The sequence below is a fragment of the Neovison vison genome, chromosome 5 (assembly GCF_020171115.1).
Source record: "Neovison vison isolate M4711 chromosome 5, ASM_NN_V1, whole genome shotgun sequence".
Lineage (NCBI taxonomy): Eukaryota > Metazoa > Chordata > Mammalia > Carnivora > Mustelidae > Neogale > Neogale vison.
This window is the reverse complement of record NC_058095.1, coordinates 39321902-39349406: the sequence shown is the minus strand read 5'-3', so window position 1 is coordinate 39349406 and position 27505 is coordinate 39321902. Positions and strand designations below refer to the sequence as shown.

The following is a 27505-nucleotide window of genomic DNA, read 5'->3' as shown; positions in this document are numbered from 1 at the left end:
GGCTCATGTGTTTGTTCTCTTGTGTGCCTTTGCTCCTGGGTCACCCCGCTTCTCCTGGCTCCTAGGTGCCCATGGTTTGAAAATCAAGTAGGAAAATGACCGCCTGTCTCCACTGCTAACTCTGCTTTCCCTGAGCCCTTCTCTGTCTCAAAGTTCAGTCCTCCCTCCTGTCCATCCTGGGCTGGGGGAGATGGCGTGTCTCAGCTCTTACTTTGCAGAAGGGTGTCTTTATTCAATTTGACTGTTACTATTATGTGGTGAAGCATTCAGTAAAAGTTGTGATTTATGAGATATGTGTGGCTGTGGTTGTTTCTTCATTTTCTTTCTTCTTTTTCGTCCTCTTTTTCTTCCTCTTCCTCTTCCTTTTCTTCTTTTTCATTTTCTTCTTCTTCTTCTTCTTCTTCTTTTTTTTTTTTTTTTTGCCTTGTCATCTATCAGGGAGAGAAAAGCCAGGCCTGATAATTTCTTGGCTCATCCTGTGTTCACTTCAGAATGTCAGCTGTCGGCCTGTCAGGAAGTTATTTCTCGGATTGGTTTCTCCCTTCTTTTACTTCTCCCCACAGTCCCCCTTGTACACAGGCAGCGGCCCTGCTCTGTCCTGCAGGCTGGCGATAAGGGGAAGGCTGGACGTGGTGGGGAGAGCAGCGTGGCCCCCTGTGTGGGGGCCTCCCACACTCCTCAGCGGCTACGTGTCCAACGCTCTGTCAGCTCTTGATTGCTTAATAGGGAGAGGCAGGCAGGGTCCTTTCAGGAGGTTTCCAGAATTTTCTTTGTTCTTGAATACAGCACCCCCCCAATCCTCTTAGTTTTTTTTTTGGCCTGGCCACTTTAGAAATCCTTTCCTTTTTCTTTTCTGTAAAGTATGTGCATGCGAGATAAAAGGCTCTTGAATAGCGGGCCCGGCATATTGGATATTGGCTGCTGAAAATAGGCTAATTGGAGAGAGAAGCCAGTTGTCACAAAGGTGCCTGTGGCGGGGGTGGGGAGGAGGATGATCCCCTGTAAAAATGCCGGGTTGACTTTTTCCACCTCTCCCCTCCTCCTGCTTTTATTATTAGCTGTTTGCCGAAATGCATCCGAGTCTTTGTGGAGGCCTACAATAGCATTAACCAAGTTGTGCCTTGCATTCTAAGCACCTGGTTAAGGCCTTGTTCTGTGTCTGGAACTGTTCCCCGTGGAGCCCCCAGAGTGTGCATAAATAAGTCTTTAACCCACAGTGGGTGGCCCGGGAGGGACTGGGGAAGCTGGGCTGCTGAACTTGAACAGAGCATGTAACCCTTGGCTTTGAAAGCGGCAGCTTGGGAGGCCAGAATTGGATTTTGGTTGGGGGTGGTGCTTGCCAGCGCCAGCGGGGAACTTGGAAGACCCACGTCTTTCTGGCCTCATGGCAGTGACGGTGACATGGGAGCAGGCTGAGGAGCGCACACACGTCTGCCAGACTGACTGATGCAGGATCTAGCCACACAGAGGTTCTCAGACTTCGAGTGGGCAAAGCATGGTGGCCTCGGAGGGTGGTCTGTGAGCCCCCCACTCACAAGCTCTGAGTGAATGTGGGTTTCGCCTTCTAGATGCTTACGCTCTAAGGCGGATTCTGCTTTTGTGAGCACCCTGGATCCTTTGAGTTTGAATGTTCTGTCACCCCCAAGGGTCATTGCATACCTAGCCGTGCACCTCCTGGTGCCATGCATCTCTTTGTTTCTGTCTCTGCTGCCACCTTGCATCAGGGCTTCTCATCTAATTGGGTTCTGACTTTGTCTCTGGTTGTCCCTCCCCGATAGCCCCCCCGCTCTGGACTCACAGGTACGCTGCTTCCGGCTGCCCACGGGGTCTAGCACAGGTGTCTTGTCTGGAATCCCAGCCTTACCTAGGCCCTTCCAGCCTCGTGTCACACAGGTCCCCACGTACCTGTGCTGTAAGAACTGTGCCCCAGTGCCCCTCTGCCTGTGACTTTATCTCTCCAATCTTCCGGAATAACCTCCCCCTTGTCTGCATAAAACCCCCAACTCATTTTTAGAGGTTCTCCCAAGTATCTCTATCCCTTCCTTGAAGCCCCTCCTGCTTCTTCTTTCCCCACAGGCAGTGAGTGACCCCTCTCCCCTTCAACCCCTGTAGCCCTCTTCGGTTCCCTTATGACTGGTTAGCAGATTGTTCCTCCTTGTCCTCCTTGTTTCTGTCCCGTGGCCTCCACTAGAGGGTTGGATGCTGAGGGCAAGGACTGTGTGTGTCACTGCTATCCAGTAGAATGAAGGAGATACACGTTCTTCAGTGTCCAGTACATGTGGCCACTGAGGGTTGGATGCTGAGGGCAAGGACTGTGTGTGTCACTGCTATCCAGTAGAATGAAGGAGATACACGTTCTTCAGTGTCCAGTACATGAGGCCACGGAGTATTGGAAATGCGGCCAATGTAACTGAGGAACTGAAGTATTAATGACACTTAATTTTAATTAAATTTAAGTAGCCACGTGTGGCTAGTGGCTGCCGCACTGAACTTTACACATGTGTATCATCTTGCTTCTCCTGGTATTTTCAGAGACTCTAGCGCTGTACGCAGGTACTTACATATATTAGCTGTGTGTTCTTTGCCTGTTTTCCATGCAATTTGATTTTTACATTAGATTCAATAGATTATCTACTTGAGCAGAGCTAATGCTTTGGGAGATACAAACATGAATAAATATGGTCTCTTCCTGCAAGGAACTTCAGCCTCACGGGTAAACATCATTTAGTGACAATGGGAAGCGGAATGAACTAGAGTGGCACCGTTCAGGTACAGTTGACATCCTCGCGGGTGTAGACAGAGGGGTCGTTCATGGTGCCTATAAGGGTCATGGGACTACACTTTAGAATGTCCATGCATGCATGTATCAAGTATTTACTGAATGTCCCCTATGACCCAGCTCCTGGAAGTGTGTCTGTGAGCAAAATAGACACAGTTCCTGGCCTCATGAAGCTTACTTTCTGGCAGGAGGGAGGCAGATGACAAATAATATAAGTAATCTCTGCCTTCGGCTCAGGTCATGATCCCAGGGTCCACGTCAGGCTCTCTGTGCGGCGGGGTGCCTGCTTCCTCCTCTCTCTGTGCCTGCCTCTCTGCCTACTTGTGATCTCTGTCTGTTAAATAAATAAATAAAATCTTTTAAAAAAAGATTAAAGAAAAATAATATAAGTCAATCAGAGGGTGTGTTAGGCTGTAGAAGCTGGGAGGAGGTCCTCAGGAGCTGGGGAGTGGGAGGGCTTGCAGTTTTTTAAGTAGGTTGGTGAAGGTGACATTTGAGCACAGATGTTTGGACCGAGGTGTGATGGGAGTTCCTGGGTGAGGGGTGCCGCTGGAACAGAGGCCCAAGGACCGGGACGTGCATGCCCGGGTCAGAGCGGCGGTGCGGTAGCTGCGTGGAACGTTGGAGCCTGTGCTGATGGTTTGCGGTGTCCCTGCAGATGTCCTGTCTCCCTGATGAAATGGTCAGCCCGCCCAGGACGGTGACTCTAGTTCTTTTTATTTCTCTTCCCAGAAGGTTTTATTCCGAGTAGCTGTTCAGAAACTGTGTTGATTAAGGGACAGTTAAAACTAAGGCAATTCTGGGCACCTCGGTGGCTCAGTTGGTTAAGCCACTGCCTTCGGCTCAGGTCATGATCCCAGAGTCCTGGGATCCAGTCCCACATCGGGCTCCCTGCTCCATAGGGAGCTTCTCCCTCTGACCTTCTCCACTCTCATGCTCTCTCTCCTCCACATAAATAAATACAGTCTTTAAAACACACACACACACACACACACACACACACACACACACACACACACACAACAACAACAACAACCAAAAAACTAAGGCAAATCTATGATGAGATTTGGCAAAAGGGAAGGTCTGAGAAGGTCAGGTCTTTCCTCTGGGTTAATTGTATAACAGACTCTTTGTTTCTGGGTCTCTCTTTGTGCAGGTTGAGTCTTCTGCAGGGTTCAGGTGGCTCAGTCCCTGTTTTTAACACATTCCTTTGATCTGGGTCATCTCTGGGACACAGAGAAGGTTTGGGGGAGCAAGGGCCTGTGAACAGCAGGAACAGAGTGGAAGACCAAGCCGGCCTTTTGGCTGGGGTGTGGGGCGGCGGGGAGAGTTAAGATTTGTCTTGTCCGGGAGATAGGACAATTTGGGAGAGGAATGCCCCTATTTTCCAGCAATGACTTTGACTTGGCTCTGGGTCTCTAGACAGGAAGTGAGCTGTCCTGAGCTGCAGAGCTGTCGGAGAACAAGTGTGCAAGATGATCATAGTTTCAGGTGTATCCCACATATTAAATCCCGATTTTGCACAGGAAGACAAGAGGGCTTTTGGCCAAGGGCAAGAAAGGGCTCTTAGAACAGATTGCTGTTTTAAGGTGGCCTCTTGGAACTGTTGCTATTTACAGTGATCACAAATATAAAAACCATTTCTCTCTCTAGAAAAAAAAAAAATCTGATGCTGTTAGACTTTGCTGCCTTTCTAAAGGCAAAGTTGACCATGGCAAGTGTGTGGTGGTGTCCCTGGGGGGCCATTCTCATGTTCATGGGTGAATCTTCAGTGCCAGTTGTCATCTGCAGTAAGGTTTCCTCCCTAAAGGAACGTTTGCAACTAAGCCCGGACTGCCAGCACTTTGGGGCTTGGCACACCCTTGGGCCTGCATGGGAGGTGTCCGTGCGACAGCTCGGAGATTGCTGTCCAGCTCCACACACTGCCCATCCTACGTGTCCTAAAGTTGACCACGGACACTGTGTGCCTGATGTCTGGACCCAGCGACCCCGAGACCTGATGCCTCTTTACCTCTCTAAACATCTCTGTGTTGTTGGACACCGCCGACCACTGCCTTTGGTTTGAAATGCCCTAACTTTACTGTAACAATTCTTATTGCTCTGTTTCAAATTACCCCTGAATTTAGCAGCCTGAAGCAACTATTTCATTGTACTCAGGAAATTACTGGGTCAGGAATTTAAGCAGGGCTCGGCAGAAGACCTGGTTTCTGCTTTGCCTGGGGTAAAACCTCAGCTGGGAAGGCTTAACGTGTTGATCGTAATCTAGTGGCAATGGGCTGGACTTATCTGAAGGCTTATCCACTCATCTGTCCGGTGCCTGGGCAGGCATGGCTCAGAGGATGGAGTTCCCACACGTGGTCTGTTTATGTGGCTGGGCTTCCTTACAAGATGGCAGCCTTGGGATGATTGGACATCTTACCTCCTGGCTCAGGTCCCCAGGGATGCGTGTTCCAGCGAACACGCTGGAAGCTGCAGCACGTTTTGTGACCCCGCCCAGGAAGTCACACATCATCTCTTCCGCTGTGTTCTCCTGGTTGAAACAGTCACAGACTTACTCATCTTCAAGGGAAGGGGCGTAGACCAAGGGACCGTTTGCTGTAGTTGGCAAGACGGTTTTCTCTTGCTTCTCTGTTGGTTCTCTGGCTGTGGCTTTGGGTTTCCGGAAGATGGTGGGATTCCTCCTGGTGAATTCACTCTAAGTCATCTGTCCTGATCTTTCTCCTGAGCTCCAGAACAGATATGTAAATTGTCTTCTGGGCACGACAAATTTAATGTACCCAAACTGAACCCATCTATCGTTCCTCTGCAAACCTACATCTTCTGCAAATCCTTATCATGGTTGGTGACTTCCTCTCCCTCATCCCTGCATCTGGCCATTTACCCAGGGCTGATAATTTTGTCTCCTACTCTCTCTTAAATCTCTTCCTGCTTTGTTATGCAAAAGATCCTTGCTTTAGTTGAAGGTCCCTTCATCTTGGGCTATTATGATAAGCTTCTAACCGTCCTTACAGTCTGTGTGTGCAAGCTCTCCAGTCTGCCCTCTACGGAATGACTTATCTAAACCACAAAGCTGGCCGTGTTATTCCTCTGCTTAAAATCATTGCACCCTTGTCTAAAGGATGAAGGTTAGTCTCCTTGGCTATGATCTACAAGACCCTTTGTGATCTAACTTTTGCATCGGTCCTCATCTCCCATCAAATCCTCCTTTCCACTTGATTTCTGATCATACCAAACTTTTGGTCCTGAAACAGTGATGTGTCATGCTGCTGTGATTCCAACCACTCTTCTTTCTTGCCTTCCTGGAACACTCCTACTTATCCTTTAAAGCCCCAGTTAGGCCTCTCCTCTTTGAAGCCTTCTCTGACTCTTTTCACAGTTTTTCATGGGTTTGTCTTTTTTTGCATACTTGTGCCATTGAGTGTTTTCATCAGGTCCCTGGGAGAGCTCTAAGGGCATTGAACTAAATCATTTAGTTTGGGCTCCTGTGGGCCTGGGTAAGTGACTAGGGTGGTCATTAACATCTGATTTCGAATGGAATTAATCAGGGGCTGGTGATAGATACCCTAGATGTTGTCACTGAATCTGTGATTGCCAGGTGTTTCGGGCCCTTCCCTAATTGATGTGGCCTTTTAAGTGGTTCACAGAGGCATCAGTTGTCCTTTTTGTATCTCAAGATGCCTCTAACAGATTACCAGCTGTGTGTGTCTGACTAGTAGGGGAAGGTTTGTCTGCCTCTGTCCAACAGGGCTTTCTGGTGCAGCGGTCTGTGTTCTGGGGCTCTTGGATAGAACTTTGGGTAGCTCTTCTTAGGAATGAACCTGTTATCTCATTGTGCCAGCAATAAGGAATGCTCAGAATGACCAAAGGGGAAAGAAAGAAGATGGGGTGGGTGCCTAGGGACCTGGAATCAGCCACAGACTGGGTAATTCAGGGCAGGAAATATTCATTCACTCATTTATTTATTTATTTATTTATTCTTTGCCTGCTATAGGCCAGGCCTTCTTTCAGGTGCTGGGTATATACCGGTGAACGAAACAGACCAAAGTCCTTGACTTATGAAACTTCCATTCTGGGGGCTTGATTGACCACGGCTCTCCCTTAGGAGGCTTCCTTTTGGGATTGAGGGGTGGGGGGCCCTCCTGACCACAGTGGATTGGCTGCGAAGCCCTAGCTCAGTACCTCTATGCATAGTGGGCCCGAACAAATGTTTGTGACAGGAATGAATGGTGTGGGACAAATGAGGTTTTAACTGGGCAGATTGTCCTTCCTTGAGGGAAGAGAACTGGATTTTATTAAGCACTTGCCAGGTGCAGAGCAATTTTCCCATAGAAGACCCTGGTCTTCCAGGATGAAGTGTCCTTCCGAGAGACTGTGCGCCATTTGCTGGGCCGTGCAGCTGATTTGACAGCCCTCCAGAGTGGACTCTGAAATGAGCCCTCCACGTTTTGGCTGACAGTTACAGGTCCCCAGTTACCTCTTTGCCTCAATAAACATCCAGCCCAGACCAGTTAGCTGGGTTGGGCACGTTGGGGGACATGTCTTTTCTTTCTCTCTTTTCCGTTGTTTGGTTGGCCTAGTGCAAGTGTTTTCAATAGAACAGACATCATGATTGTAAAACATCTGTAACACTACACATTCAGTTAAGTTCCTGGCAGGCAGCGTTCTGTTTGATTGGTGAATGTTTTTTCCTTCCCCCTCCCTCCCCACCACCTTCATTTGTCCCTCTGGAAAATAAAGTTTTCTTTTATGTGAGGATTTATAGAAATATGTTCCTGGCATGAGGAGAGCACAGACATACTAGGATATTGGTGTAGCAGAGAAATATTACCTCCGAGGCACAGACATTTTATCTCTTATGGAGAATGACCTTCCGCTGTGGAACACTCTGTTACTCTTCGTAGGGTAAGGGGCTGCCTAGGAGAAGGCAGATCAAGACATAGCTTTGCACCAAGATAACATTCTTTCTTGTGAGAGCATCTTCAGCCCATGGAAATACTGTGGTTGCCCAGTGCTGCCACTAGAGGTGGAGCTGATTTAGGGTGGTGTCTGAGAAATCTTTGGGAAGTAGAATCATCGTTGGTTATTACATTTACAGAGTGCGCCTCATGCCTTTTCCAGCAGCCTTTTTTTTTTTTTTTCCCCTTTCCTGTGGTGTAGTCTGTGGGGGCAGGCAGGGAAGGTTTGATCCTCATTCACGGCTAAAGAGAGCTGAAGTCACTGGTGGGGAATGGAAGGCAGTTGGGAGGGGAAGAGGAACTTTTATGAACCTGTCATTCTGCCCCATGCTAAGCACGTTTCATGTGTAACTCTTTTAATCTCATTTTGTCAAGGAGAAACCCAAGTTCTGAGAAGCTTGGTCGGGGTCACCTAGTATATATGGTTGGGATGGAACTTCCTGGGTTGGTCTTCTTTCTACTTTATCGCTTGCTGGTTTGAGGTGCTGGGGTTGGAACCAGACCCTTTCATCTCCAGAATCTCTAAATCTGATGCTCTTTTCAGCCTCTAAAACCCTCTTGGATTTAGAAAGATCACTTTCCATCCCTTTAGGTATAAGACATTTAATAAATTTAATAAATGGTGGAAAGCCTTGCTCATGGTTTTCTTGGCTTCTTTTCTTGGCAAACGCCCCTTGGCTCCCCCCTTTTCCTCAAAGGAAGTTACTTGTGGCAGGTGGTAAGGACCAGACCAGCGTATCCTGGGGGTGGGGGAAATTTGATTTTGTTTTTCTTGACAAGTAAAATTTATGACCTAACAGATGGCTGAGTGTGTTTCCAAAGACGACCACACCAAGGGTGCAATGTGCTTATCTCTCCTTCTTGCCTTCTCCATCACCTGCCCTCCTCCTTCCCCCCACTCCCTCATGTTTCTGGAACAGTAGATGGTAGAACAGGGAGGGACTTGATGAGGCAAACTGATCCCAGGCCCCATGCTGGTCACTAGAACTGGTGTCTAGATGCCTTCCTTCTGGTTGGTGCTTGCTTTCCTAGCCACTCTTGTCCAGGCCTCCCTGCTAGCATCTAGCATTAAAGGACCCCACCCCCCGGGATGGCCCTGCTTTTTCTCTTTCTTGAGTGAAGAGTGGCTTCCCTGTTTCGGCCTTGTGTAGGTTTCTGCTGCCTCCCTGGCTTGGCCTGCAGGGCCTTCCCTGTTGGGCTTGGCCCTCTCCTGCTTTCATTCCAACACCTTGGCCACAGTCATTCATATCCACCTGTGGCCTTTTGACGAGTGTGGAAGACGCCGCTGCTCCTGCTGGGGAGGTCCTTCTCCCCTTTTTTTCCGGGCTACTCCTGCTGTTGATCTTCAAGCCTCAAGTCATGTCCAGCCCGGTGCCCCCAAAGTTCCATCTTGCTGTCCTAACACAGCCTCTTCCTTGACAGGAAGTACCTTCAGAGCTGACGGCAGATCTCGCTCTGCTTAACATACATGGAGCTTAGTGCACAGGACTTGGCTCACAGTAGGTCCTCAGAACAGGTCTGATGAGAGAATGAATGGATGAGTGTGTCACCAGAGACAATTCTCCACCATTTGTCTTCTCTTCCCTCTCGGGCTCCAGTGTCACTCTTCTATTCAGCATTTTCTGAGCGCCTGCTGTGTGCCAGGTGTGTTCACATACTTCTCTCTGGTGATGCCTAGAGCAGTTCTGTGGCATGTAGCTCTTGTCCCCACTTTTCCCATGGCTTGCCTGCGGTTACACTAGGGAAATGGCTGAATTAGGGCTCAAGCCAGTGCTCCCTGGTTCAAGCCGCTTTTCCTAGAGCCCCGACGGCACCTTAGAATCTTCTGGAGAATGTTTAGAAACTACAGATGCCTAGGTCTCACCACCGACCAGTGAGATCAGCATTCCGAGGGTGGGGCCGGCCTCTCTAGGTTTTCAAGACGCCCCAGGAGATGCTGGGGTGCTGCTGGGCCCGGCGGCGGCTGCGCAACGGGAGTGTCGGGGAGCCCGCAGCCTGGCTCGGCTCGTGTATTAGGTAAAACTTGCTCATCAAGAACTGATTGCCTTGTGCATCTGAAATACGCTAATGAAGGTAATCAAGGCTAAGGGTTAAGGCTGCCATTTGTTCTTTCAGCAAAATCAACTGGAGGGTTTGGGGGATGGGCGGCCTTGGCTTCAGAACCTGCCTGCCAGCAAAGTTTCTCTGCTTTCCCTTCCTAAGAGGAGCCGCTGCGTGGTTGCTGATGAGAAGAAGGGGTCTAGTTCTCACCGGGGTGGGTTCTAGAAGTCTCTCTCTCAGGCAGTCTTCCCCAAAGGGAGGGAACTCCCTCCCAAGCTTGGTTTTCCTTCTCAGAGCGTATGTGTGTCCTCCCAGCCGGCAGGCCGTCCGGGAAGGCATGCATGTTGACTTCTGGTTCCAGCGAGCTTCGAAGAACCTCACTTCCGTGGAGAAACGATCTCTCTGGCATTGGCTCCCGGCTGACCCGAAATGTCTTAGGAAGGGAGCAGTTTGGGAACCGGGAGCTCTCCTGGAGTACCTATTCTGTATTCGCTGCCTTAGTTGGCGTTGCCCACGCCGGGGTCTGTGGCCTCGGGTTCAAGGGGAGAAGGGAGGCCCAGAACTGCGACTTGACCTCCTCTCATTCAACCCACCAGGGCCCTGGTGCCCATTTACTCTGCTTTAGTCGACACAGATGTGCTTGGCGATGCGAGCAGGTGGGCGGAGAGAGCGTGTTTGTAAAGTGAGGGCCGGTGTGTCCTTTGGATCACTGCCCTAGGCCGGGTCAGCCTGGACCATGGGGTACCCTGGACTGTCATTGGCGTCACCGCCTCCAGGGCCCTAACCTCACCATGAGGCGTCCTCCAGGTGTTGAGAAGAATCCCACCAGGCTGCAAGGCGGGCGGCCGTGACAGGCACAGATGGAAGGCACAGAGTTCCCAATAGCCCCGCCATCCCGGCGGGCCCTCCTTCCTCACCTCTTTCTGGGGTTCACTCAGAATCTGTTCCGCTGTCTCGCTGGGGCTTTGGAGGCACCTCTTTCGTATGCAGGGATGCATGGCTGCCTCGCAAATTCAGCAACAGTAAAGGGTACTTACTTAATTTCGCTTAATACCGCTGCTGTAAAAGCTGATGGGTTTTAATTGCATCTCCGTATTGGCAATCATTAGAACACCGGAGAGAGTTGTTGGGGCCTCCCGTGACTCACTCTGTGGCGAGTGTTAGGGAGTGGGAGCTCCAAGAAGGGTGGCATGACGGAGAAGCTACCTGTGGGTGTAGAACAGGTTGGGTGCCTGTGATCGGGGTGATGGCCAGCCGGCCATTTCGCCCCCCATCGTCGATTGACGCATGGGTCATGATCTTTAACTTCTGGGCTTTGCAAGGCAGCACTCCGTCTCTGCATCCCTTTCTGCTAACCCCCGGAGCTCCCCGTCCAAGTGCCACAGATTAGGATATGACTCTTTGTTACTGATCTGTGGACAGGTCACCCATGCGGGCAGCAGCTTTCCCCCCACCAAGGGTAAAAGGAAGTAGTATTTTTTAAATTAATCTGGGAGGGAGCCAGGCAGAGGGCTCTGAGCTGGAGGTGGGAGCCTGCCGGAGCAGCCTGATCATTTCATTACGAGATCACGTTCTCCGGTAGGTGAGTTACTGTTGTTTTAATCAGAGGTAATGTTGTAACCTGACTATGCCGGATAATTGTGTGTAAATTATATTCCAGCCCCATATAGAGGAAGGCTATTTTTTTCCTTCCAATTTTAAAGCTATTTAGAGGGAATGCCAAATTGTAGCCTGAACCCCAGTGCTCTCTGGCTCATAGCTATAGATGGGGAGAGAGAGCTCCGAAAAACATTGGCGGTTATATTTATAATTAGTTTCCTCTGAAGTTAAATTAATTTCTGCAGTTGGCAACATCAAATATTGTTACACCTTTGTCCAGTGGTCAACCAGGGGCAGAAGCAGAGCACGTGGATGAAGCTGGTGGATACAGTAGCAGGCGAGAGCATGCTTTCTGGGATACGTGGGTTTATTTTTAAACCCTTTTTGCATACAGACTCTCTATTTAGGGATCTTTTTGGCCTGTCATGGAAAAAAAAAAAACAAAAACCACAACAGCTTTATTGAGATATAATTCACATGCCATACAGCTTACCCATTTAAGGGTGCAGGTCAGTGGTTTTTAGAATATTCACGGATACACGCATCATCTCCACAGTACATCATAGAGCGTGTTCAGAACCCCCAAAAGGAACCTGCTACTCTTTTGCCATCATGATCCCCGCTTCCCCTGAGCAACCGCTAATCAACTTTCCGTCTCTGTAGCGTTCCCTGTTACGAACCTTCCTGGGCATGGAGTCCTAGAGCATGTGTGACCTTTTATGACGGGCTTCTCTCACTTAGCATAATGTCTTTGAGGCTTATCCATGTTGCAGCATATGTCCATATTTTGTTCCTTTTTGTGGCTGGATCATACTCCCTTCCACAGATCATATCGCACTTAATTTATCTGTTCATCCTTGCTGGGCATTTGAGTTGTTCCACTTTTTGACTCCTACGAACTGCAACGAACATGTTGTATGAGGGTTTGGGTGGACAGATGGGTGTGTCCTGGGTGGTACGCACTGGGAGTGGACCTGTCTGTTGGTCACCTAGTAACCCCCGTGTAATCGTCTGAGGGACAGTGTCATTTTACGTCCTTCCCCACCAGCAGCGTCTGGCCTGTCATTTCTGCATCTTTGCATCAGACTTGCTCGTCCTGGTCCCCTGTCCTCTCTTGTGGCCCCGCTGCACTTTTCCGCTGGGAAGAAAGAAGACCACCTTAGACACAAATGAAGGTGTGAGACACTTAAGTGAATAGAAGGAGGGAGATTTGGACTCTGTCTCTTCTCACTCTGGTGCAGTGAGACGTCAGACACGTACCATCTCCGAGTCTCCATTTCCTTGATTGTGGGAGAGAGGCTGAGACCTGACCTGGGATTGACAGGAGGCAGAGCGAGGCAGCTCATGAGGAGGGCATGGCCCTCGTGCAGGGGGTGCGCGGTGAGAGCAGAGCATTCTGAGCACTGAGGGAGACGCAGGAGACCCCGGTCTCCTCCCAGCCGCTTGGGTTGTGTCTTGTAGGCACCTGTTTGTGAGCCCTGGCCCCGCTTGTAGGAAGTGTTATGCCAGCGTGATCTGGACTCTGTGGGCAACACTGGGCAGCGTTTGGGCCGCTCCCTCATCTCCCAATAGGTATCGCCTTACCTTCTGAGGCAGAGACTTGCCCCTGTGGCCCCCTAAGGCGGGCATGCGCATGATGAGCGTGGGCTGCCTGCCTTGGGAGGGTAGATTCGGACCGTCCCATGTGGGAGCAGTGTTCTCCTCCTCCAAGATGGCGGGGGCCTCCATGTGGACTTCTGTTCCACGGTCACCAAGAAAAGGTGAGGCGAGGGCTGTCATGTGGTAGGGCTCCTGGCCCAGGTAGGTCTTCATATTGGTTTCTTAACAAATTAAGACAGCCTGCAGGGATTAAAGCTTCTTTAAGATGTCTTCTCTCCCAGTTCGGGAGCCCAGAAGTCTGCAGTGAAGGCATTGGCAGGGCTCATTGCTTCTGGAAACTGTGAGGGAGAAGCCATCCGTGCCTCTCTGCTACCTTCTGGTAGTTGCTGGCAATTCTTGGGGTTCCTTGGTTTGTAGACACATCTCTGCTCCATCTTCATATGGTCTTTTCAGGGGTAGCGTGTGTCCCTTCTCCTCTTGGAGAACCCAGTCATTGGATTTAAGGCCCTCCCTGCACCCAGGATGATTTCGTTGCAGGATCCTTACATTTCCAAAGACCTGGGTGGTCGTGAATTTTGGGGGACTCCAGTCAACTTGTTCACTGTGGTCTTTTCCCACATATGATTCTAGAATCATTTGGAGATAATTCTAGTACCTGGGTTCTGTTTTTGTGTGCTCAGTGAGTTTTGGCCACTGGGTTCAGATACTGTGGCAGCGGTGGTAACAAGAGTGGTAGTTTGGAGGCAGGAGGGAAGGGTGGAAACAAATAGTGGGGGAACATGGGAGTTTTAGAGGGCATGTCCCTCAGAGGAAGCTCCCTGTGGAACGGGGCTGTGGAGTTCGGGACTTCTGTGACCCTGGTTAGCCCTGCGAGAGCTTCTTTGCCCTACAAAGGCTGGGCTTAATTTTCAGATGCAGGGAACCGACACTTGAATGAAAGCACACAGTTTTACCCAAGAATATGAAGAACAAAGTGTTCACCAGATTCAGAGTCTGGGATGGAACTTGCATGGTACCCACCCGCACATCCCTTCTCCCTCGTCATTCTGCGTTGCCTTTAACCAGCACATGAGCCAAGTTGCTGGGGCTTGACTTTTCCATCTGCAGAATGGGGATGATGGGCAGTCAGGCTTGCAGAATCCTGCCCAGCACTAGAATTCTTAACATCTTCCCTGGGCTGTCTCCACCGTGGGGCTCCCAGACATGGGAGAGCTTCTGTAAATGAGTCAGTGCTCTTGGGCAGTGAAGATGACTCATGTGTGTCACCAAAGGGGGAATCTGAGCTCTTTGCAGGAACGTGGTATTGGCGAGAGCTGACTTAATTTCTCTGGGCTTCTCTCCTACCCATTGAAGACTCTCCAGAGCCACGTCCTACCTTTCCATGCATTTGTCAGGAGGAGAAACATGTTTAGTTATTGTGTATGTGTGTGTTTAAAGATTTTACTTATTTATTTGGTAGAGAGAAACACAGTGAGAGAGGGAACATTAGCAGGGGGAGTAGGAGAGGAAGAAGCAGGCTTCCCTCTGAGCAAGGAGCCAGATGTGGGGCTCTATCCCAGGACCCTGGGATCATGACCTGAGCCGAAGGCAGACACTTAATGACTGAGCCACCCAGGAACCCCATAGTTATTGTTGTTTTACTGTGTGACAACTAATATCTTTGGGACAGAGCTCCTAGAGCTAAGTTCTCCCCATCAATCTCATTCTTCAAAGTACTTTCTCTTTTCTAATACCTCTGCCTTCTGCTTTCAACACACACACACATGCAGACACATGCACATTCATCTGCTTTATCCTGTTTTATAAAAATACAACCAGGCCCCACTCTGAGTGACCCTTTCAGATGCAAACACGTTTTTTAAAAGGGATTTTTTTGAAACTTCAAATAAAAAAAAAAAACAGCTCTTTGGTCAGAAGCAGGAAGGTGGGGTGTTCTGGGCAGCTCTCGTTAGCAGCTGGCTTTGGCCAGTTCTTATGGGTAAATAGCAATTTTCCAAACTGGAATGGTTGCTGGGGTTTTCTTTGTGGAGCCAGGAGGTGTGGAGAGCAGTGGTGTTTAGTTAAATTACGGGTCTAGATGCAGAATGTGCAGCCGTGATTTGTGAGAGCCTGAACCCTCCCAACCCCCTGATGCGTGTGCACACATACACACACACACACCCCACTTCCCAGAGTGCCGCCCTAGACTATAAAAGGAAGGGCATCTGTTTGGAGAGGTGGCTGTCCCCAAGGGTGCTGGGCTCTTGGTGGGTATCTAGTATCTTAAAGAGTGGAAAGCATTTGCATGAAGTGTTTTCTACAACCCCTCCGCCAAAAACTCCATGCAAAGGACATTTAAGCTTATTTTCCTAATGGATTTTGGATCGAGCCTTCTCTGGAACAGATGGATGGCTCTTCCCATTTGGGGGCACGGTGGGGACCGCCTGGGGCTGCCTGAGCCTTTTGGTGTGTAGTGGCCAGCTTCCCTTGCTTTGTGTGGTTAAGTGCTATATCTGCGTGAGGGCTGTGGGTCAGGAAACAGTTACCCAAAGGGCCTGGCGCAGGAAGAAAACACAGGTGGCTCTCTCCACTGTGGGTGGAGAGGACTTTTTATAACACAAAGCACTGTGGAGTCAGGGGGACCAGCAGTAACGTGTCCTGCTTGCCGTTCCCGAGGTCAGAGGAGAGTTTAAACTCTGGGGATGCTGTGCAATTCCTGGGGCAAGTAGCAGCCAAGATGGAAGGTTCGGGACTAGAGACTTCCCCCAGACTCACACACATACGCACGCATGTGCACAGACACGGACACAGAAAATTTGATAGTATCGATAAGAATTTGAGGACCTCTAGTGAGTCCCACTGGGAGCCTGGACACGACAGCTAGCTCTGCCCCTGTCCTGTCCTCGCCAGTAGCCCTGGAGGTGGAAGGAAACAGGGTAGAACGTGTGATTCTAGAGCCTTGTTTGTCTGCCTGCCTCCCGTATCCCTCTTCAGAATGCAAGTCATCAAGCCCTGCACCGTCCATTTAGCGGTGATAGCATCAGGATTCCCAAAGTAACCCTTCCCACCCATTTCCTCCAGTGTGCCCCTGGTGTGTAGAGCCCTGTTGCCCTCTGGCCTTGCTCTCCTCTCCCAAAGCCAGGACACTGTTGGGCAGCTAACTGAGTGTTGCACATCTTCCCACTGGCCTTTTCATGTCTGGAAGTTGTTTTTTGTTTTTTTGTTTTTTTTTAAAGATTTTATTTATTTATTTGACAGACAGAGATCACAAGCAGGCGCAGAGGCAGGCAGAGAGAGAGGAAGGGAAGCAGACTCCCTGCTAAGCAGAGAGCCCGATGGGGGCCTCCATCTCAGGACCCTGGGATCATGAGCTGAACCGAAGGCAGAGGCTTAACCCACTGAGCCACCCAGGCGCCCATGTCTGGAAGGTTTTGATTAAACCAGTTTCCTTTTAGTGTTTGCTGAAGAGAGGGATCACTGTATCTGAGCCCGTTCCTGGAGAGGATGTTTTAGTAAGTTGGGCTCTTCGGCATAGTGTCTGGAGCCTGGGATTTCTCATCCTCTTAAAAAAAAAAAAAAAGTACTTTACAGACTTTTTGGGGACTGTGTAGATTTATGGCTGGCTGTCTGCCCCAGTGTTTAAGCTCTGGCTTGATAGGTTTATGACTGTTGAGCAACTGTAGAAAGTGTAAGGCGAGGGGGGGGGTCTTTCCATTAAACCAGTTACTGGGGAATGAACATTCTGTTGAGTTCCATTATCTGGGACGAAGACCACGTTACTTATTTAAGTGCCTGGGTCCTTGTGAACATTTGGAATATAAATAGGGTCTACTCTATACCCACCTGTCTCTAAAACAATGTATAAATGGCACCATAGGGTTCATTTTATAGAATGCTGCTCCAGAGTTTCTTTAAGTTGAGAATTCCACTAATGCATGTTTGTGGATCACAGTAGCATGTCTTTATAGATATTTAATTACTTGGCTGGGTTTTAAAAAAAAAAAAAAAGGAGTGAGAAATCTGAAATGAAACTATTGGGAGTCTTTGCCCATCTGAAATCATGTAGAGATGCAGGAAAGTGGTTTTGAAATTACAGTGGAAGAGAACGGGGCACCCAGACTAGATTTATCAAAGATTTTTGTGTGAAATATCTTTCTGTCACACATTTATCCTGAGCTTGAAGGAAGAATGTAGTAATTGACTTTGGATTCAGTTACGGTGACCACTTACCTAGCATCTGCCTGGTGTCCTGCTAGACACTTTGGCATATGTTATTTAATTTAGTCCTAATAGGAGCCTAGCGTGGTAGGCTGATTATTATATCTCCATTTTATAGTGGATTAAATTCTACATTGTATTGGAATGTAGGCTCTAACACCTAGCACTTAACATATCTGTTGAATGAATGCCATTAGGAAAGTTAGGGTAGTAAAATTTGGCAGTCAAGGGAGTGTGGGGAGAGATTGAAATCTGGAGAGGGACTGATGGAGTTTCATGAGAAGGTGACCTTGTCCTCCAGAGGGACTTACGGAAGGGCTGAGAAGGGAGGTGGACAATAAGGAGCAGAATAAGATGCCCACTGGTTAATGAGAGGTTCTTGGAGTTGGCACTGTAGGTGCTGGTGTGATCTTCGTAGCATGTTCTCGCGTCCATGATCTCAGTCTCCTCTCCCATTCATCTGAAAAGAGACGAAAAGTGGTAAATCACAGCTTTAAACACATGTGTAATCACTGCATGCCTCTCAGAGCCCATAGGAAGTGTGCAGAATTGCTAGCACAATGTCCTAGTAAAATCGTGCAGCAGGCCTCTAGGTGGGGTTCCGTCAGTGGGCTGTGGTGGCACGTGTCCCTCCCGGAAGCTGCCAAGCCAACGCCGGAGCTCCTTGAAGTCTGGGAGCCTCTTTCTGTTCACGGCCATCGTGAGTCCTGATTGATGGGAGTTGGGGGTTAGGTGGGACCGATGCACCCATCTGGGACTGTGCAGTGCAGAGCACGGAGCCGGACCTCAGGGTGGCGCTCCTCAGCACAGCCCACCCGTTCCCCACCCAGGGGGCTCTCAGCCGGGGTGCTCCTCGGAGAGGTGGCTTGGTCACCACTCTGTTCCCTTAGCCAGGGTGTCTCAGCCTGGGGGACAGTGGGGATCCTGGCAGCCACAGCCCCTGTATTTAGGCCTCCCACATCGAATTGTCATGGACACAAAGGACATTGTGTGTGTGTGTGTGTGTGTGTGTGTGTGTCTAACATTCTCGGCTTCATTTTATTCACTTATTTTTGGGATTTCAGTCATGCTTTTATTTACATGTTCTCATAAAACATTTCCCCTCCATTTTACTGAGGTGTGAATTGACAAAATTATGAGATATTTAAAGTGTACAAACATTATGATTTGCTAGATACGTACATCGCGACAGTTCTCTTGTCAGGTTAAGACTTTGGGCTTTTATTATGCGCAGCCAAATAGGTGAGACCCTGTTCTTATTTAACATTTAAATAAAATTTTTCTTAGTAGCACATTAAAAAAAAAAAAAAAAAACCCAAACTGAAACACACACACAGCCTAGACTCAGTGTTCAAAATAAGATTTATTTTCTTGTTTCACTTTTGGCTCCCGCCCAGGATGTTCGTTTCTGTCTCTGAACCGTTTGCGTCATTTGCTTTGGAACTGTTGGGATTCTGAAATGTGACCACAGCCATTCATTCTTCCCATCGGAGAAGACACTGGGGTCCCACTGGGGTGGGATTCTCTGTGCCTGGTGCATACTTGGCATTGTGGAGGGAGGGTACCGAGAGGAATCAGGAACTCAGTGGGGAGGAAGTAAGAAAGACAGGATCATCCGTGACTTCTGCACTGGGTGGGAAGAAGTGGGTGCCAGGACAGGCTGGTGGGTACGGTGGGGGGTGGGGGAACAGCTTCTGGACATGGCTATGGCACAGATAGCTTGTGTTTTGGGAGAAGGTTGTTGGATCTTGGGGGATGGTTACGACTTGCTGTGGGAGATCTAGGCACCGAGAGGCGTTCTCGGGAGAAGGGCTTGTATGAATGAAGGGGCCGTTCCTGGAGGCTTAGCGGGGCTTGACTGAGTGTAGAGTGAGTCAGGGCGAATGGTGAGGAATCAAGAGGGGAAGGAGAATGACTTCTGAGCTCGAAGGGTGGCCCCTGTGGGCAGGGCCGGCATCTGTCACCTCGGTGTAGACAGCCCATCCATATGTTTGCATGATGTGTGATTTTCTTTTTCCTTCTTTCCTTTCCTTTCCTTTCCTTCCCTCCCTCCCACCCTCCCTCCTTTCTTCCTTCCTTCCTTCCTTTCTTTCTTTCTTTCTTTTTAAAAACAGATTTATTTATTTATTTATTTGACAAACATTATGATTTGCTAGATACGTACATCATGACAGTTTCTCTTGTCAGGTTAAGACTTTGGGCTTTTATTATGTGCAGCCAAATAGGTGAGACCCTGTTCTCTCAGATAGAGAGAGAGAGAGATACCACAAGCAGGCAGAGAGGCAGGCAGACGGGGGCAGGGGGGGAAGCAGGCTCTCTGCTGAGCAGAGAGCCCAATGCGGGGCTCGATCCCAGGACCCTGAGATCATGACCTGAGCCGAAGGCAGAGGCTTAACCCACTGAGCCACCCAAGCGCCCATGTGTGAGTTTCTTATTGGCAAATTTTATGGTACTTTCTGGGCAGCAGATTTTTATGCACATGATTCTGTTCTGTTCACATCTCTTAGGTTTAAAATAGCTTTGATGTGCCACTTTTCTCTTTGTGCCAGAAATCAGAATGAAGCTGTGTTTGGTGGCTGAGAGGTTCTGAGGTCTGCTCTGTGTCTATATGAAGCCCAGGCTTGCAGGTTGTGGCCTGGAAGGCCCGAGATCTCCAGCGTGGCTGTCTCCAGAGCTCTGAGATGTCTAAAAGGCCCACGCTGTACAGCTCGAATTTATCTGAAATTGCCTTCCTAGAGGAACGTGGAGAGCGGCTTGTTTCCGCGCCTTCGTGAGCGTTGCTTCAGATAACCTGCTTAACCCGTGTCCTCCTCTTGTCATTTCTTGCAGATGGTCACAAGAACAAAGAAAATATTTGTAGGCGGATTATCTGCGAACACGGTGGTGGAAGACGTGAAGCAGTACTTCGAACAGTTCGGCAAGGTAAGCGGCGCGTGGGCCTGCTGGCCGCCGCGGCCCCTCCGTCTGCCGCAGCTGCGTCCTCAAGAACCTTGTCCTTGCACAACCTTGTCCTTGCCCTGGGTCGTCGAGATCTACGTGAAATCTGTCAGGAGCTGCTGTGGGAGAGTCCGGCTTATGGTCGGCGTGGTGCCGCACGTGCCTGCAGGAGCAGACAGAGTGGCCTTTCAGTGTGGTGTCGCTGGCGTTTGCTGGCCATGTGGGGTCTGGGCTGGGAGCCGGTGGTGCTGGTGGCAGCGGCTGGGGAGGGACGCGGGGCTGTGACTCACAGGACAGGAGCTCCCGCAGAAGCTGCTAGAGGACTGTGAGTCGGTGCTGGGCGGCATTCTGTGCCTTTCTGGAAAGTACATTAAGAGAGGAGGCTCCCTGGGGTCCTGTGCTGTTCAGCCTTCCCCTGTCACATGCCCAAGGAGACTCGGGGAAGATGCTGGGCCTGTACCTGTCAGTGTGTGGGAGACAGGAGTAAAATGATTCCCTGGGCTCTGTTGCTGAACCAGCCTGGGAGCAACACAGAATACGTCCCATCAGCCAGGAACCGGAGTGGGAATATGTAGGGGGACAGACACAGTCAGCGGATGGACAGACAGGATATGCCACTGTGGGCAACGTGCTTAATTCAGCCTCTGTCTAACTGGTGAGGAGCTGGTGCCTTGTAAAGCAGGGTTCCTCTGATGGCTGCATGGTCCCCGGGCTCTGACAGGGCAGCTTGGGGCGGGGAGACTGGCCTTTTGGGTCTTGTGTGGTACCCCTCCTCTGGCTGCCGTGTCCCAGGAGGCTGGCAGCTGGTTGGCCGCGGTGGCCCTCTGCTTCCTGTCTTCGAGTCGCTGTAGATGTTGTCCTGGGAGTCCAGGTCCAGGTGTGCGAAGGTCCCCCTTGCACAGGTCCGCATCCCTGCTGCTGTCGGGCTGATACGGTGGCGGTGGGGGGGAGGGGGTGGGATGAGATGACACTGTACCTGTTCTGAGCTCTGTCACTCATGTCACCCCTGGTGACAGCTATTTTGCTGGGCCTGGGTGGTACCGGCACTGCTGCCCACTGCCTGGCCTGAAGCCTCTGTGCTTTTATTTGTTTGCTCAAGATGATGGGTAGCTCAGACCTCATCCCTGGGTGTGTCGAGTTGTAAGCCGTGATGAGGGCCGTGATCACTATGTAGCTTCAAAACGGAGATTTTTCCCATCTCTGGTCATCTCCAGTTTCTGTATGGATGGGAGACATGTAACAAAGAGAGACCAGGCTCCTCCGGCCAGGCTTGGCATTCAGCATGGCACTTCATTGCCCTTCCGGGTCGCTTAGGAAAGACGCCCTCCCAATGGCACCGTCTTGCATTGCCAGTTGGGGGTGATTCATTCTGGCTGTTTTTGCAGAACTGCTTAGTGTGTCGGTGACCGTGTATTTCTCTTCAAGACTTGCTCAAAGCACGGGTGGGGGGTGGGGGGTTTGGTCCCCCGCCCAGCCCCACCCTGCCTGTGGGGAGAGACTGGAAATAATCACAGGAGACAGGCCCAGCTTGTGTCGTGGAAGGCTGGCAAGTGTGAGCCCCCTTGCTACAGTTCTGCCTCTAAAACAAGGCCAGGAGCAAACATGAGGTGGGGTTTCTTTTCTGAGCCATAAACTGGAATCTTGTGGTCCTACTTGTGGGTGTCAGGGAAGTTGGGCTGTTAGAATATTTCGGACAGGCGGGCACCTGCCAGACCTGTGCTTGCTCCCACCTCCAGGCTTCTGTCTGTTTGTCTCTTGTTCTCCCTTTCTCTTTCTGTCTTTTTCCATTAGCACTTACAGCTGGGAGCCCGTGAGCCAGCCGTGGGAAGCTCTGCCAGCTTCGGCCGGGCCCAAGGCCACAGCCATCCCAGCCCCAAGAAGAGTTGTCCCCTTGTCAGGGGAGGTAGTCATGGCCCGTCTTCCCTGGTGTGGCCCGCGCTGGGGCTGAAGCTGCTCGGTTAATTTAGCAGTAACATTTGTAGATTCCAGCAGGACATGTAAACTTATCAGATGTTTTATTAAAGGACTAAGGAGGCTTTTGAATGTATCAAAACCATAATACACTTCTTAGGGCTTGTTTCATGCACGTGCTCGGTGCGTTGTCTGGTTCTGTCTTCAGAGGGCTTATTCCTCCTTGTGCTGGTGGATGGTGTCATGTCTGTGCCCCTTTGGGCAGGGCCCACCACCTCTCAAGATTCTGGTGTAATTCACTTGGAACCAGAGCCATCAAAAGAGAGGAAACGTGGGGCGCCTGAGTGGCTCAGTGGGTTAAATCCTCTGCCTTCGGCTCAGGTCATGGTCTCAGGGTCCTGGGATCAAGCCCCGCATCAGGCTCTTTGCTCAGTGGGGAGCCTGCTTCCCTCTCTGTCTCTCTTTGCCTCTCTGCCTACTTATGATCTCTGTCAAATGAATTAAAAAAAAAAAAAAGACGTGCTGCGAAGCCCTAAGGCAGTCTCAGCCCAGTGACGCATCGGCAGACTGCCTCTAGGCTTCAGCAGTTTATATTCTGGTTGAAGAAAACGGAACGCACACACCCCTGTGTCAGCTAGACTCACGTACTTGTACACATTCTCATCTGGAAAGTCGTTGGGGGCCCTTTTTGGTTGGTTAACAGCAAGTTAGCAAGGGGGAATTTTATTAGTGACTACGTACTGTGTGAAGTCCTGGGCCGGGCCATTGACTTGTATTATCTCATTTAATTCTTCTCCAGGAGGCTGGTGGGGGTCTTGCATTGTTTTTGCAGCGCGTTAAATGGAGTCTAGGTGGGATTGAGTCTTTCTTTGACTTGGGGTCAACCCCTCCTCCCACCATGAAAGGTAGAGCTGTATGCAGGCTTCCCTTCCAGGCTTGTCTGATACCAGATTCTGGACTCTGGGCCCTGTGGCAGCCTCGGATCAGTCTGCGCGATGGGCTTAGGGTGGGGAGGGTGCAAAAGAAAGGAAGAGACTGTGTTGGTCCACAGGCCAGGGCAGTGCGGGGAATGGACATAGATTGCCTGCGTGGATCATCTGCATGGCGGATTTGGGTGTCATCCGGCCCTTAAACAGAGGTGAGCATTATGGGTCAGGGAGGTTAAGTCTCAAGGGAGGTCACCCAGGTAAGGCAGGATAACAGCTAGAATTCAAACCCTACTTCCCTCTTCCTCCACTTCCAGAACTTTCCATCCTTCCAAGCCCCATTCGGGGTTTGCCACCCGTGTTTTAGGTTTCCCTCGCTGTCATTCCTCTCTCCTCTCACTCTCCCCATTGTGCCTGAGGTGGCAGCTGCTTCAACTGTTTATTTCAGGTGGCAATCAAGATGGGTAAAACTGCTATCATGGGGCTGAGCTAAGGGAGTTTAAATATGTCATTACTGTAAGTGGAGTGGGTGCAGAATGACACACCGAGAACTTTAAATAACTCAAATTGGAGGTTTGTAAACCCTTTTGTGCTTTTCAACCCACCTTCCTCCCAGAAACTTACCCCCACCCCCCTGGTTAGGGCTGCCATTACTTGTTTATATTTAAGATGAGATTATGAAGTGTGGCCCTTGGCATAAGGGTTCTGCTCACTTGGATGGCCATCCTTGCTCCTTTGGATAGCTGTTCTGATGCTGTCATTAGAGGAAGGTATGGTAGACGTATTCCAAGCTCTCGTGCTGGGCCTGACTGTGCAGTGACACCACTGTGACCCCTCAACAGGCTACATCTTTCCTGGCCTTGCTTTCTCCTCTAAGGGAAGGAATTGGAAAAGGTTGTAAAGGGTCAGATAGTAAACATTTTTGGCTTTATGGAGCGTATGGTCTCCATCATAACTGTCTGCTTTTGTATGGAGGAAGCAGCTATGGCATAGCCATAATTAGATGTGGCTGTGTTCCAATAAAACTTTATTTATAAATACAGGTGGTGGGCCACATTTGTCCTGGGGGCCATGATTTGCCAGCCCTTGGACTAGGTTATTCCTAAAGTTGGTTTTAAGCTTGCAAATTCAATAATCTAGAAAGTACGTTTAAACATACAGGGGCACCTGGGTGGCCCATTCGGTTCGGCGTCTGCTTTTGGCTTAGGTCATGATCCCAGGGTCCTGGGATTGAGCCCCACATTGGGCTCCCTGCTCAGCAGGGAGTCTGCTTCTCCCTCTCCCTATGCCCCTCCCCCTGCTCATACATGGTTTCTCTCTCTGTCTCTCTCAAATAAATAAATAAAATCTTCAAAAAAATACAAACTTGTGTAGGTGGATATATGGATAGATGGGTACCTAAGGTATCCATAGACTGTAACCAGAACAAGATATTATCAGTAGTAGTAGGCATGATATAATAAGTGAAACCATCCTAACAGTTTCTGGAGTGCATGATGCTGGAACAGCGAAGGGATTCTCTATTTGGAAAAAGCTGCTATTTATAAACCAGAATCTTCATCCTATGAGTAAGATCCAGGGACCCGTAGAGCATTTCCAACTCCTTATTCCATGTGCTAGATCTGAGTTAATGAAGACTCAAGACTTCGTGAAGTTCAGATTTTACTATGCAGATTCTTTCGCTGTGAGTTGGTGTTTCTGACTTGGAGGGATGTGTGGTTTGTGCCGAGCTTTTTGATGCATTTTAAAGTCCAATTCTCAGGACCGTCAAGCAGGACGAGTGGACTGTCCATCATGTAGATGATCGGACTGATGTGGAGGGAAGGTCCTGAGTCATCCGAGATCACACAAGCCCACGCTGGGGAGGGCCCAGACAGTCATTCATTTTTGTACCATCAGGCCTCTTTTCACTGTTTATAAAAACCTCATCTCCTACTTCACCATGTAGCAGCCCCTACACTCCGAGGGAGCCGGTTTTGTTCATTTGTCAAGAATGTCGATGTACAGGAATTTATTTCAGCGCGTCGGGCTCCCTAGCGGACGTTATCTGTGCTCACAATTTTCATACGTCCAGGAATGATGTACGCAGACCATTCCAGAAAGTGGCACGTGAGTGATGCTCTGGTAGGCACGTACAGACCCAGACAACCGATCGGAGGGTTTGCCACCTTGCTCCCCGCATCGCCATCCGGAAGAGCCCAGCTTGGTAATTAACAAGCACTGGGATCAAAGAAGCTCCGTGTGCGTGGGCTTCCTCCTTCTCCCCTTTCGGCCCCTCCTTAAAAGTACCGGTTTCTTAAATTCTCACTTATAGGATTTGGGAGATCAAACAGAGGCCTTTAAACTTAATGAATTCTCGGCTTCGTCCCGGATGGAGCAGTTCTGCACCTTTCAGCTGTTCACCTCGATGACAGGGCTGTTCAGTGCCGAGCTCACTAGGTAATTCTCACTTTATAGAACTCCTGTGAAAGCAAAGCAGCCCGCATCTGGAGGCTTCCAATTATACTTCACATGGTGAACTGTGTAATTAGTTTGGAAGACTTGCGCTCAGTCGTTGGTTTATCCTAATCGGCTTTGGCTTTCCCCACCAACAAAGTGAGCTTATTTTGCTAAGCTGAAACGACTCTGCACCCTTTGTTCCAGCCTTTTATTGTCTCATTCCTTTCATTCTGTTTTACTGCCAAAGTTCTGTTTCATTAGGCCTACAAGTCATTTCCAATTCAGTGGGCTGCTACAATCCGGCCTTTATCACTGGCTGCCCTGGTTCCCATGTCCCTTCTGGGCCAGTGCCCGAGTTTGCGGTTTGACATGAGGGCTTTAACCCCTTCCTGGGCCAGCCCCTCGCTGTGGTGGCTGGCAGGAGGAGGCCTTCAAGGAAACGGGGTCTGGAGAGTTAGAGCTCTTTAGGTCCCATCAAAGGGAGCCCCCATGGAAGTGAGGTGGAAAGAGTCCTCTGAAGTCCTTTTGTTGGAGTGGGTTTGTGGAGGGGCCTCCAAACGTGAACTCAAGCTACAGAGAATGGTGCTGGAAGGCTTCTGGAGGAAAGAAAAAAATTGAAAATAAGAATGAATTAGCGTTTTAATATGGTGGGATCTTTTCATGTATCCAGCCCGTGTGTGGGATGATTGGAGGGTGCGCAGGAAGGACGTGTTTGACACCAATGACTTCCTCGCTCCGGGTCGTATGTGCAGGTGGGGTGCTTGTGGCCGCGGCCCAGATTGTCCTTTTGATACTGCATGTGAGAGGAGAGGAAGCTCTAGCATAAAAATATTAGAAAGCCTTTGAAATCTGAAAGGCAAACGTTTCGGGAGAAAATAAATAAGCAACTTTGCCGTGTTCCTGACGGTGGACTGTGATTCAGAGGTGACGTTTTATCGCTTCCAAATGTGTGTTGTAGATAAATGGGGCTCCGTGCGGTGTGTGGTTTGCTCAGACCAGGCCTGGAAAACAAAAGTTCCCGTGTGTCCTTTGTGGGCACCAAAGCTCCCAGGAGGCGTTTGTCTTCTGAAGTGGTTTGTCCAGGTGGACTGACTGGAAAGTGGCCAGCGTGTCCACGCCTCGCCTGTCTTCTGCTCGCCTTTGCTCTGGAAAGCCTTGATGTTCCTCAGACCTTCTTGAGTTACAGCTGTGGAGTGGACCAGGAAGGGCCCCCGTTGCTCTTCCCTCCCTGGCTGGCCATGCTGAAGGCTACTTTTGTGTTCAATTTTCTTCCTGTAATAACCCAGAACAAGGCCAACACTGTCCTCATGTTTTATTAATTCTCTGTCTGGTTTGTGTCAGTCTCTCCCTTCGGAAGTGTGTCATACGGGGGGGAGGGGACTTTATTTGCCCTCTGACCCCTGGCAGAGCTGCTGAGTGCAAAGAGCCTCATAGCCAGAACTTCCCTTGTCTGTCTGCCTCAGCTTCCCAGACCAGGTGGCAGCAAGCAGACAAGCAGTACCCACAGGTAATGTGATCTCTGGGCTTTGCAGGTAAAGCCTCCTACCACACAAAACAACTTTGTGTTTTCCTGATGAACTTTTTCCTCTATAGACCAATTTCTGCTACAGCCAGTGGAGTGAGGCAAGTTCGAAATTGAGCATTCCAGCCTCACGATCTGACTTCTAAATCCTACCTTTTCTTTCCTTTCCTCCCTTGCCCTCCCCTCTCCTCCTGCTTAAAAAAAGGACTTCTGAAATAGTAGGTTTCTAGGAAAACTTCACATTTACTTTTTAGTGTATAAAATACAGCCAGCTGTTTGTTGGGCAAGTGCAGCAGACATTATTATTGCTCTGTTAACCATGTTTTTAAAATATACAAATAGCAAAACAGGATGCCTTCTGGGTAGCAAGCTGGGAAAACTTTGAGATTATGCTAATCAAATTCCATGCGTCACATGTCTGGTAGGTAGAGGAACCAGGCCCGAACTTTCTGGCGTGGCTGTTTAACTGTGCTTTCCCAGGATGGTGTAGTTTGATTTAATTTTCTAGCCGGGCGCCCCCCCCCCCCCCCCGCCCCCAGAAGCAGAAGGCCCAGGAAGGGGGAGGCCCCCAGGCAGGAAGGAGTTAATGAGCCTGGGGGGG

General features: G+C 49.8%; 1 protein-coding gene across 5 annotated transcripts in view; it reads left to right on the top strand.

The window, feature by feature from the left end:
• The window catches only part of MSI2 (musashi RNA binding protein 2), a 381411-nt gene that overhangs the window by 111785 nt on the left and 242121 nt on the right, over positions 1-27505 (top strand). For all 5 annotated transcript variants that reach the window (XM_044248612.1, XM_044248610.1, XM_044248611.1 and 2 more), the window contains one exon: positions 19999-20091. In XM_044248612.1, coding sequence (XP_044104547.1) covers positions 19999-20091 — 93 coding nt within the window. The remainder of the gene's footprint in view (positions 1-19998; positions 20092-27505) is intronic.